Genomic DNA, 13,491 nt, shown 5'->3' on the forward strand with positions numbered 1-13,491 from the left:
AAGATGAATTTGGGGGAAGAAGAAAGAAAATTGAGAAACCTCTAGCTAGATTAATCAGGAAAAATTTACTGGTGATGTTCATCCTGAACCTAGAAGGAAAAGTTCTAAACAAAATTTTAGCAAATCAAATCCAATAAAATATAAAAATAATAATACATCATGACCAAAAAATACATCCTGCATAATACATAATCCTTCATGCCTCAGAAGTGGAAGGTCGGTTTAACATTCAAAAATCAAGCAATGTTGTAGCATTATTCACAATAGCCAAGACATGGAATCAACCCAAGTGTCCAACAGCAGATGAATGGGTAAAGAAAATGTGGTACATGTACACAAGGGAATACTGTTCAGCCTTTAGAAAGAAGGAAATCCTCTCATTTGCAACAACATGGATAAACTTGAACCTGGGGGACATTATGTTAAGTGAAATAAGCCAGGCACAGAAAAATAAATGATCTCACTTACATGTGAAATCTAAAAAAGTCAAACTCGTAGAAGCAGAGAGTAGAATGATGGTTACCAGGACCTGGGGGGTGGGGAGAATTGGGGAGATGTTGGTCAAAGGATACAAAATTACATAGACAGGACGAATAAGTTCAAGAGATCTATTGTACAACATTGTGACTATCATTAATAACAACAAATTATATACTTGGAAATTGATAAGAGAGTAGATTTTAAGTGTTCTTACCACAAAAAAAGATACATATGTGATAATGCATATGTTAATAAGCTGGATTTAGCCATTTCACAATGTATACATATTAATATTTCAAAACATCATGTTGTATGCTATAATATATACAATGTTTATCCGTTAAAATAAATTTAAAAAGTAAAATTATTCGTGTTTGAAGTGAAAGAAAAAAGGGACCAAGGCAGGAGAATCACTCCAGGCCAAGAGTTCAAGAGCACCCTGGGCAACCTCCATCTCTACAAAATTTTTTTAAAGAAAAAAATCAAGCAATGTAATTCACTGTATTAATGAAGCAAAAAAGAAAAATCATGTAGTCACCTCAGTAGACACAGAAAATTGGAAGTTGACAATTCCAATAATCTATTTCTGGTAAAAATAAAACTAAAATAGAAGGGAACCTTTTCCACCTGAAAAGGAACATATAAGAAAAGCCTACAGCTAACATCACACTAAATAGGAAAAGACATAATACTTTTTCCTGAAGAATGTCTGGTCTCACTACAGCTATTCAACACTGACTGCAATAAGGCAAGAAAAAGAAATCAAAGGCATCAAGACTCAGGGGCTGAGGGAAGTAGTAAAACTCTCTTTATTAACAGATGACATAATTCTCTACATAGAAAATCCCAGGCCAGGTGTGGTGACTCACGCCCATAATCCCAGCAATCTGGGAAGTGAAGGCAGGCAGATCACGAGGTCAGGAGATGCAGACCATCCTGGCTAACACGGTGAAACCCCATCTCTACTAAAAATACAAAAAAATTAGCTGGGCGTGGTGGCACGCTCCTGTAGTCCCAACTACTCGGGAGGCTGAGGCAGGAGAATCGCTTGAACCCAGGAGGTGGAGGTTACAGTGAGCCAAGATCGTGCCACTGCACCCCAGCCTGGGCGACAGAGCAAAACTCTGTCTCAAAAATAAATAAATAAATAAAATAAAAATTAGAAAATCCCACTGAGTGTAGGAGAAAGCTACTAGAACAAATAGATGAGTTTGGCAAAGTTGTAGCCTACAAGTTCGATATACAAAATCAGTTGTATTTCTATATGTCAGCAATAAACAATCTGAAATTAAGCTTTCAAAATTATAATTTATAATAGCACCGAAAATATGGAATACCTAAGGGAAAATCTGACAAAAAGTAAGTAAGCAAGGCCTGTTTATTAAAAACTATAAAACATTGTGGAGTGCAATTTAAGAAGACCTAAGTAAGTGGAAAGAAATATCATTTTTATGGACTGGAAAACTCAATATTGTGAAGACGTCAGTTTCTCCAAATTGGTCTATAGATTCAATGCAATTGCCATTAATATGCCACTAAGATTTTATGCAGAAATTGACAAACATTTTTAAATTTATATGAAAATGCAAATGATATAGTATAGCCAAAACAACTTTACATGTGGAAAGATTTTCAAAATCATTATTAATTAAGGAATTAAAAATTAAGATCGGCCGGGTGCGGTGGCTCACGCCTGTAATCCCAGGACTTTGGGAGGCCGAGGCGGGCGAATCACGAGGTCAGGAGATCGAGACCATCCTGGCTAACATGGTGAAACCCCGTCTCTACTAAAACTACAAAAAATTAGCCAGGCATGATGGCGGGCCCTTGTAGTCCCAGCTACTCGGGAGGCTGAGGCAGGAGAATGGCGTGAACCCAGGAGGCGGAGCTTGCAGTGAGCCGAGGTTGTGCCACTGCACTCCAGCCTGGGGCGACAGAGCAAGATTCCGTATCAAAAAAAAAAAAAAAAAGAGGTGGGCCCCCCACAGCCTTGGACAGATACCACTGTACAACTATTAGAATGACTAAAATTAAAAAGACTGACTATACCAAGTACTGGTGAGGATATGAAGGAACTGAAACCCTTATACATTAAGAATGCAAAATGATACAACCACTTTGGAAAACCGCTTCCTAATATGTTAAAGAGTTTCCTAATATGTTAAAGTTATGGAATACCCCCTATCTCTCTGGGAAACCATGCCTGCCATGCAATCCAGCCAATCTACGCCTAGGTATTTTTCTCACAAGACCAAAAATCATATGTGCATACAAAGACTTGTACATGAATGTTCATAGCATCCTCATTTGTGATAGTCAAAACTGGAAACAAGTCAAATGTCCGAATGGATAAACTGTGATTTACTCATACAATGGAATACTACCCAGCAATAAAAGGAGTAAACTGGTGAAACATGTTACATGGCTGAATCTCAAATAATGCCAGTGACTTATAGAAACCAGATAAAAAAAAAGAGTACCTACTCTATGGTTACACTTATATAAAATTCTGGTGAATGCAAACTAATGTATAGTTATATCTACAAAATAGATCAGAGGTCTTCTGGGGATGGAGGGAGAAGACAAGGAGAGGCAGGAGGGAGGGATTCCTAAGGGACATGAAGAATGTTTGGGGGTAGTAGAAATGTTCAGTTTCTTGATTGTGATGAAGGTTTCATGAGTATATACGTGCCAAAATTATCAAATTACGTACTTTAAACACTGGAAGGTTGTTGTTTGTTAATTATATCTCAATAAAGCAGTTAAAAAAAAAAATAAGAACTTGGCCAGACATGGTGGCTCACACCTGTAATCCCAGCACTTTGGAGAAAATATAATGGGAGTTTAAATCACATAGGGTCTTGCAGGCCTTTGAAAGAAAGCCATTCAGAACCTTTGATCACAGGATGATAAGAGAAATGCAGATTAAAACAACAGTATGAGGGAGGCTGAAGCGGGCGGATCACTTGAGGTCAAGAATTGGAGACCAACCTGGTCAACATGGCAAAACCCCGTCTTTACTAAAAATAAAAAAATTAGCCAGGCATGGTAGCGTGCACCTGTAGTCTCAGCTACTTGGGGGGCTGAGGCAGGAGAATCGCTCAAACCCGGGAGGCGGAGGTTGCAGTGAGCTGAGATCTCACCACTGCACTCCAGCCTGGGTGGCAGAGTGAGACGCTGTCTCTTAAAAAAGAATAAGAAGAAGGAAAACAGCTTTCAGCATAATAAAAATCTAATAAGTAAACAGCAATGGAAAGTTCAGGTATATTTCTTAATGGATATGGACTGCATTTATCCCTTGACAAGAGTGGCTGGCTGTGGGCAGTGGACCAGGGACTCGCGGGACACCATGGACTACATCCACCTAGCTTCTCCCCTGTGATGAGTCCTTCCGCTTCAGGCCTTTTTTTTTTTTTTTTTTTTTTTTTTTTACAGCCCTTCTCCATTACCACCACCACCACCACCACCGTCTCAGATATGAGATCAGGCTCCGTGAATTGGGGTAGGCGTAATCCAGATTTTCCAGCTTTTCTGTAGCATGAGCGAAAAAAGGTGTTTCTCAAGTTCTTCAGTTTAGAAAGGGTCAGGGATCTCTGCACTTATCAGGACATGTAGAGAAACCATTCATAAAATTAAGAACATAGATTTGTATGCTTAGAAGGAACTAGAAAAGACATTCTTTATTCTATATAGAAATCCATCCTATTTAATCACTTAGACCCTGCTTGTAAAATGAGTTATAGAGTACCCCCTCCCTCTCTGGGAAACCATTCCAAAGTAAGAGAGTTCTGCCTGTTAAAACATACTAATCTAAAATTAATTTGGAGGACAGGTGCAGTGGCCCATGCCTGTAATTCCAGCACTTTGGGAGGCCAAGGAGGGAGGACCACTTGAACCCAGGAGTTTGAGACTAGCCTGGGCAACATAGTAAGACCTGTCTCTCCCAAAAAAATTTTTTTAAATATTCGGGCATGGTGGTGAATACCTGGGCAGTCCCAGCTACTCAGGAGGCTGAGGTGGGAGGATTGCTTGAGCTCAGGAGCTTGAAGCTGCAATGAGCTGTGATCGCACCACTGCACCCTAGCCTGGGCTACAGAACGAGATCCTGTCTCAAAAAAATAAAAACATAAAACAAAATTAATTTGAAAATAGCCCACCACCATGCTACGCTTTCCACATGGTTCCATCCAGAAGAGAAGTCTCCTCAATCACACGGCAACCCTGCTAATTCCCATCAATTATTCTCACAGTGAAAGTTATCAATTCCAGAAGAGAAAAATCAGCAACCTCCTCTAAAGCTTTACAGAGACTTTTAGAGCCAAGTAAACAAGAGGGAGCAAAAGTTGAAACACGATGAAAATGCAACTAAAGCAATGCAGGACCTAGGCTGACTCTGGGGGTGACATCAAGGTTCCACATCCCAAAGGCAAGTCTAAATGTTGGGGTCTTCATGGACAGCTCCCAGACCTCTGATGACCCTCATGGTGCCGTTGTCAAAGGTAACATCCCAAATTATTGTAGATCTGTCTTCAGCAGGGATTTTTTTTTTTTTTTTTTTTGAGACAGAGTCTCACTCTGTTGCCCAGGCTGGAGTGCAGTGGTGCGATCTCAGCTCACTGCAACTTCCACCTCCTGGGTTTAAGCGATTCTCCTGACTCAGCCTCCTGAGTAGCTTGGATTACAGGCACCCACCACCACACCCAGCTAGGGAATTTTTTTTTTAATGACGTTGGGTAGCATCCCCCTTTGAGTCTTATAAATGATCTCCCTCAAACTTCTGCAGCAAGTGACTTCTTGGGCAAGTCGTTTTCCCTGTTGGGCACATATGTAAGGGAGGGATTTGGCTTATAGATTGACATGTGTTCATTATCGTTTATTTCCACAAACCTTCACTGAGAGCATGCTTCGTGCCTTGGGGGCTCAAAAATGAAAGACACGTTCCCTACTCTCAGGAATTTCACAGGCTGGTGCGGGGAGACACACAGATAAGTAGACCATTCAAAAGTAGGTTTATGCTAGAGTGAGAGGGGCTGTGAAGAAGGGCTGAGCCCTAATGAGAGATCGGGGAAAGCTAGGGAAGATGTCCCAGTGTGAATCTTCCCTCTCCATTGCTCCAAACACCTCCTCAAAACCTGTGACTTGTAACCCTCTGCATGCCCTCCCAGTGCCTGGATCAAATGCTCAGCTTATGTGCCACACACTAGACTGATGTTATGCATGGATAAGCTCTTAGATATCCGGCTGGTTCTGTGCCCATCCCTCTGCCCCCACTGCAGAGAGGCCAATAAAACTCTTGTTCAGACTCACACTGCACACAGTATTCTGAACTCCTGGATCTACCACCTCCTGCTTCCCAAGGACCATGAAACTCCTGCTGCTGGCTCTTCCTGTGCTTGTGCTCCTACCCCAAGTGATCCCAGGTAATCAGAGGTCAGGGAAGATACAAAAATAGAGGTATAGTGGGTTCTGGCTCATGAAAATTCCAATGTGTCATGGTACTCCCCAACATGGGCAGCTCCACAGCTCCCACACTGGGACTATGCTCCTGGCTGGGGTAAAACCTGGGAGTAGAGCAAGTTATCCTCAATAGACAGGGGCAGTCCCACCATCCAGAGTTGTCCTTGGTTCTATATTCCAAGTTGCTGCCTAAGAAACTAGAGGAAAGCTAGGCTCACATCTGTTCTCTTTCCAGATTGTGCCAGCTTTTGAAAATGATTCCTGCAGCCCACTTTGCTATGTTTTCTTGGCCCTAAAAGTCCTGCTATAGCTATAATGAGGTTCTTTTTGTTTTCTAATATTCTAGAATTTGGTGAACAAGTCAGAAAATACTGGTAGAGCTGTTACACGGAAGACAGAACTGGCTTTTCTTCTTCCTTCTACAGTGAAAATCTAAGCTTTTCATAATCACTGCTTTCTTAAGTATATCTAAAGGCATGACCAGAACTTTGAAATCACTGGTGAAGAGAGCCTGTTTCTCCTTTATGTTTTTCAAGGTGCATTTCAATGTATGATCGAACTTACATAAAAATGAATCTAAATATTTCTGTTTTATAACGAAGTAAGCACACTCCCTGCATGGCTATGCAGCACTCTTGTTTTTGTTTTTTTTTTTTTTTTTTGAAGATGGAATCTTGATCTGTCGCCCAGGCTGGAGTGCAGTGGTGCAATCTCAGCTCACTGCAACCTCTGCCTCCTGGGTTCAAGCAATTCTCCTGCCTCAGCCTCCCAAGCAGCTGGGATTACAGGCATGCACCATCATGTCCGACTAATTTTTGTATTTTTAGTAGAGATGGGGTTTCACCATGTTGGCCAGGCTGGTCTCAAACTCTTGACCTCGGGTGATCCATCCACCTCGGTCTCCCAAAGTGCTGGGATTACAGTCATGAGCCACCGCACCCAGCCCTATGCAGCACTCTTCTTTCACTTATTATTTTGTGGCCATCTTTCCATGTCACCATCTAAAGATCTGCCTTATTGTTTGTAAAGTTGTATAGTTCTGCTGTAGGATAAGCCATATAAAGTCATATATAGCCATTTGAGACATTTCTTAATTTTCGAACAAGACATCAATGAATATGCTTGTACAAACATTAATATATTTACATATATGGACAGGGGCTTAAATAGGATAGATTCCTAGAGGGCAAATAACCAAGTTAAATGTAAGTCTGGTGGGGTGGGCAAGAAAATTAAAAATATATATTTGTTCCATTAATTCCTCTATTCCTCTGCCCTCATTGCAGAGAGGCCAATAACTCTTGTTCAGACTCCCACTGCACACAGCATTCTGAACGCCTGGGTCTACCCTGGCATTCAGGGTAGGGAAACAGGGAAACCTCTCCTGTTTCCCAGGGACCATGAAACTCCTGCTGCTGGCTCTTCCTATGCTTGTGTTCCTACCCCAAGGGATTCTGGGTAACCAGAAGTCAGTAATCAGAAGTTGTGTATCCTTTCACTGCCAGCAGAAATTGCCAACTCTGGGGGTTTTTAGTAATTCTTCAGTTACAATTCCAGACACAAACAGGAATAATTCTGTGTGATCACTTTGAAAGCAATTGTGTCTGCTTTGAGTTCTAGTGGAGATACTGAGACTAGGAAAGAGACAGATGTGAAAGATTTTGTACATGCAATCCACAAGTTATAAAAACTCAGCATATGGGAAGTGAAGGAAATATTACATGATCTGGGGTTTCAAGTCTGAGTGGTAAGAGCAATAAATTGGAGCCATCCTCTTGGAGCAAAGAGTTGAGATAATGAAAGAAGCATAAAGTCTTGATGCTTTGTCTTAAAAAGCCCCTACATTTGGGGAAGAAGAATAGAAATCAGTGACATTTATAGGAACAGAGATATCTCCCTACCCTCTCACCGAAAATACACAAGGGCTTTTCTATCACCATAATCCTTCAAACACCCAGCTGATGAGTATAAAATAACCTCTTACTGTTGTGGTTGTTTTTTTGTATTTGTTTGTGTTTTGAAACAGAGTCTCGCTCTTTTGCCCAGGCTGGTGTGCAATGGCGCGATCTCAGCTTGCTGCAACCTCTGCCTCGGGGGGTTCAAGCGATTCCCCTGCCTCAGCCTCCCGAGTAGCTGGAATTACAGGCACGCACAACCAAGCCTGGCTACTTTTTGTATTTTTAGTAGAGATGGGGTTTCAGCACATTGGCCAGGCTAGTTTCAAACTCCGGACCTCAAGTGATCCACTCGCCTCAGCCTCCCTCGTGCTGTTGTTTTAATCTGCATTTCTCTCATCATCCTGTGATCAAAAGTTCTGAATGGCTTTCTTTCAAAGACCTGCAAGATTCTATGTGATCTCAACTCCCATTACATTTTCTCCAGTTACTCTCCACTTAACTTACTCTATACTCACCATAACTACCTTATTGGTTTTCAGAACCTTTGAGACAGGTCCTGCCTCTAAGCCTTTGCACTTGCTTTTTCCTCTGCCTGATATATACTCTGCCCCCAGTTAGTCTCGTAGCTCGCCCTCTCTCTTCCTTCTCAAACCTCAAGGGAAGTCTTTCACTATTTCCCTTCTAATCACACACTTCCTAAACCCCTTCCCTGCTTCGTTTCTCTCCATAATGCTTATCTTTTTTTGTATTTTCATAATGCTTATAGTATGTATCCCACATAAAGTATGTTTTACTTTCTTCTCTTATTATCTACTTTTTTTCTTTTTCTTTTTTTTCTTTTTTGAGACAGTCTCGCTCTGTTGCCCAGGCTGAAGTGCAGTGGCACGATCTCAACTCACTGCAGCCTCCGTCTCCCAGGTTCAAGTGTTTCTCCTGTCTCAGCCTCCTGAGTAGCTGGGACAATAGGCATGCGCCACCATGCCTGGCTAATTTTTGTATTTTTGGACATACGCTTATTTTATACGTTGGTTTATAATTTTTTATTTTTTTAATTTCAATAGCTTTAGGGGTACAAGTGGATTTTGGTTACATGGATGAATTGTATAGTGGTGAAGTCTAAGTTTTTAGTGCACCCATCACTGGAGTAGTGTACATTATACCCAATAGGTAGTTTTTCATCCCTCCCCCTCCTCTTACTCTTCCCCCTTCTGAGTCTCCAATGTCCATTATACCACTCTGTATGCCCTTGTGTACCCATAGCTTAGCTCCCACTTATAAGTGAGAACATGTGGTATTTGTTTTTCAATTCCTGAGTTACTTCACTTAAAATAATGGCCTCCAGTTCCATCCAAGTTGCTGCAAAAGACATTATTTTGTTCCTTTTTATGGATGAGTAGTAATCCACAGTGTACATATACCGCATTTTCTTTATTCACTCATCAGTTGATAGGCACTTAGGTTGATTGCATACCTTTGCAGTTGCGAATTGTGCTGCAATAAACATACACTACACAGATATATTTTATATACTCATGTGAATGTATACTTTGCAGTAGAATGAGATATGAGCAATGCAAATAACTTAATCACACTTGTTGAAGTAGCAACAAGATGTACTTTCTGGCCGGGTGCTGTGGCTCACACCTGTAATCCCAGCATTTTGGGAGGCCGAAGTGGGTGGATCATGAGGTCAAGAGATCGAGACCATCCTGACCAACATGATGAAACCCCATCTGACTAAAAATACAAAAATTAGCTGGGTGTGGTGGCGCGTGCCTGTAGTCCCAGCTACTCAGGAGGCTGAGGCAAGAGAATCGCTTGAACCAGGGAGGCAGAGGTTGCAGTGAGCTGAGATCATGCCACTGCACTCCAGCCTGGTGACAGAGTGAGACTCCATCTAAAAAAAAAGATGTACTTTCTTTACTCAGGTACCTTTACTCACAGGGCACAGGTAGCTTCATTATAAGTGGCCCCAATTCCTCATGACTAAAGTTTCTTTTCATTGATAGTAAGATTCATCCCACTTTCAGAATAGTTAAAAATTGACAAATGGGAGATTGAGTATTTACCAGACCTGAGGTGGGAGTCTTGCAGCTGTCATCTAATTATGATCCACAGTGTGGATATAGGATGCGAGATATACAGTCATGCTAGTGAAATTGAGAGCATCAGTAACCCAAAATCAATGGTCTTTCCTTTTATTATTCAGCCTATAGTGGTGAAAAAAAATGCTGGAACAGATCTGGGCACTGCAGGAAACAATGCAAAGATGGAGAAGCAGTGAAAGATACATGCAAAAATCTTCGAGCTTGCTGCGTTCCATCCAATGAAGACCACAGGCGAGTTCCTATGACATCTCCCACACCCTTGAGTGACTCAACACCAGGAATTATTGATGATATTTTAACAGTAAGGTTCACGACAGACTACTTTGAAGTAAGCAGCAAGAAAGATATGGTTGAAGAGTCTGAGGCGGGAAGGGGAACTGAGACCTCTCTTCCAAATGTTCACCATAGCTCATGACTTCCTCTCGGCTATCACTCACCCCTGTCCTCAGAGTGATAAACTAAGTCACATACAGATAAAGCACTGAAAACACCACAGTGACCCTCCCACCCCCCACCAATATGTAATTCTATTAATAGAAACAGCTGTGTAAAGAAGTCTAAAATTTTCACTATTTCCAATGATAAACTCTTCAGCGCTCTTCTTGAAATGTCAAATTATTTCCGCAACAAGTTATAACCTATTTTTAGTATTTCTTGTTTGCTAGTGACCTATGCACAACTTCAATAGCTTAGTTAGCTATTCCAACAACAATTTTGTCATGTATCTTTCTGTCTTCTCAACAGCTGTCTTCATGGCAGCATAAGTGGTCATGATCAAAATTCTAAATCTTTGCATCTGTGAGAGTAGCTACTACGACACTAAAACCTTTTTTTCTAGAACAGGAGACACTTCAGGTGAAAGCATTCATTCTCCTACTAACTATGGCCTTGGAGCCAGGTTTTCTCTCTCACTGTAGGAAATTGGCCGCCCCAGGTGTGAGCTATGAAGACTCCTTTTTGCCCCAGTGGCTTTGGGGTTGAAATAGAAGCTGTCGAAAAGCTTTTATGGCTCTGTAGACCCATCTTTTTGACCAAGCCTTGATCACACATGGACATCCAAGGGTAATCATGGACCCCCAATTGTGGGTGAAAGGATGGATCATTTATCTACCTGATTCCTGAGAGCTTTACTTGTCTCCCTCTGATAGCAAAAAAAAAAAAAAATCTTCACATCCTATCCCATCCACATAACTCTACAACAGACTTCATTTTACAAATTTTCCATCTTGCTCTTTCCAAGTACCTAAACAACCAGCCAATCTATTACCAGCGTTCATGAATTACTATAGATCCATACCAAGCCTTCCTTCTACTGGAAGGATTTCCCTTAACCACTGTCTTTTGGGCCACTGCCATATCAGGCTGTAATGCAGCACTTCTGTCTGGTGCTAGCATGTCATGCAGACCATTCCACAAACCTGGCCTTGCTTTTTCCTCCTTTATTAAGTAACCATAGGAACCCCTCATGATACCATTAGTGTGTGATGAAGAAGAGGCAATAAAGAAGGAATGGGTGCCATAGGCATCTGAACCACCTGCTTCTGCAGTTTATGCTTGCCAGACCTGCTAAGTTCCAATTTTGAACATATTACTTTCAACTAACATTGGAATTCTTCTTCACAGGTCTAATTGTATTATTCAAGGGGTTACATAATACTTAATTCATGACAGGAAATTTCTGTCTCATTATTTTTTTAAACTTGTTATTCCTGATAATTCTGAAATTTGAAGTCTTTGAAAGTCTGAATCTCTAGACTGTGATTTCTGCTGACCTTAATTCATGGTGCCTTATTTCCTTGTGTGTTTTGTGATTTGGGGCTCTGGTCTGTTTATTTTCCTCAGAAGTTTAGTTGAGTAAACTAGTTGAGTCCTGAGTTAAAGGTCTACTCCTTTGTTTTCTTCTGTCTTTTTGGCACTACTAGTCTGGGACAACTTTAAACTTGATTTTTTTTTTCATACGACCCATGTACTGTGAATTCAGGCTGAGAGACTTTATGAGATCTACCTTGAGGTTATAAATTCTCAGTGAAGTTTTTTTTCTATTTACTGAATACTTAGGTTCATAATCAGGCAATTTTCCTTGAAAACCTCTGGTGAAGGAAAAGGAATGTTTTATGTATCTGCTTTATTTTTACACAGCATACGTAACACTTTAAGGACTGAGATTTATATAGGGATCTCCTATTAGACTCGCATATTTTTTCAGACCCTAGTCACTGCCTTCTCTCCCCTGCTTACCCCCACCTTGGCCAAAGCCATGGAAACCAAAACTCAAGTTCACCTGATTCAGCAAGTACCTTTGTGACAAAAGCTAGCGTCAGTTACTGCCTTTGAAAGAGTGCCCACTTGCACTTGGTTTTAATATTCTTTTTTCTTTTTTATTTATTTTTATTTTTTGAGACAGAGTCTCCCTCTGTCGCCCAGGCTAGAGGGCAATGGCGCGATCTCGGCTCACAGCAACCTCCGCCTCCCAGGTTCAAGCGATTCTACTGCCTCAGCCTCCTGAGTAGCTGGGATTACCAGCGCACGCCACCATGCCTGGCTAATTTTGGTATTTTTAGTAGAAACAGGGTTTCACCATGTTGGTCAGGCTGGTCTCGAACTCCTGACCTCGTGATCCACCCGCCTTGGCCTCCCAAAGTGCTGGGATTACAGGTGTGAGCCACCGCGCCCAGCCGGTTTTGATATTCTTGGCCTTACTTTCTTGCAAGGTTAAAGATGCTTTAAAAGTTTTGTTGTATATTTTAAGTAAGTTTTTTTCACTGTTTTCAGTGGGAGGATCAGCCTGGGTTCCTCAACCAGTATTCTTCCTGAAACAGAGGTCCAGAACCAACACTTTTGTCCAGATCATAAACCTTGTTGTTGGGATGGGTGGCAGCACCAGAGGAAGGAGAAAAAAAGATCATTGTCAAAGGATGAAACTATCACTCAGTGTCTAAAACCAAAATGCTGAAATGATTGCTTTCTTAAGAACAGGAAAGCCATGCTGGTCCATCATAAGCTCCTTCACCAGAGTGAAGTGTTGAACTTACACAGCATTTGGGGAACACATTTTGAGGGAGTTGTGTTGGTTACAGAGGTGGGAATTGGTTAATGACAATTTAGAGGTGTGTACACTGAAATGAATTCAAAGCTGATTGGCATAATCAAAGCATAAGGCTGTCACTGATAATGAGCTTTCAGAAGTGTGTTCACTGAAGCAAGTTGTCGTTGATCAATGAAAAAAGTTTAAAACAGTTCAAGGTATGTACTTATTATCACGACCATAGGACTGTCAGCCTTTTCCTAGGAATGTGGAGAGTTTTTATTCTCAGAAGAGAAGAGTAACCCCAGAAGAATCCAATGAGACAAATAACAGAAGAGGAACCCCAAAAGATGATGTAGAAGGGGGAGCCTGAAAGTTAGGAAGAAAACAAAGAGTGAAATCACAGAACCCTAGGCAGTTAAGGTTTTCAAGGGGGGAATAACCTATAGTGGAAATGCTGCCTAGAGGCAGATTGAGATACAAGTTGAGGAACATTCTGAAACTTTCAAAACGGAGGTCCAGC

The 13,491-nt window shown here is 41.3% G+C and overlaps 1 protein-coding gene across 1 annotated transcript; it reads left to right on the top strand.

The window, feature by feature from the left end:
* Nucleotides 1-5,842: 5,842 nt before the first annotated feature.
* DEFB118 (defensin beta 118) lies at nt 5,843-10,358 on the top strand. The gene is made up of 2 exons (NM_001129766.1): nt 5,843-5,900; nt 10,045-10,358. Exons 1-2 carry the CDS (start codon nt 5,843-5,845, stop codon nt 10,356-10,358), a joined length of 372 nt encoding a protein of 123 aa, NP_001123238.1.
* Nucleotides 10,359-13,491: the final 3,133 nt, after the last annotated feature.

Source organism: Pan troglodytes, chromosome 21, assembly GCF_028858775.2.
Source record: "Pan troglodytes isolate AG18354 chromosome 21, NHGRI_mPanTro3-v2.0_pri, whole genome shotgun sequence".
Lineage (NCBI taxonomy): Eukaryota > Metazoa > Chordata > Mammalia > Primates > Hominidae > Pan > Pan troglodytes.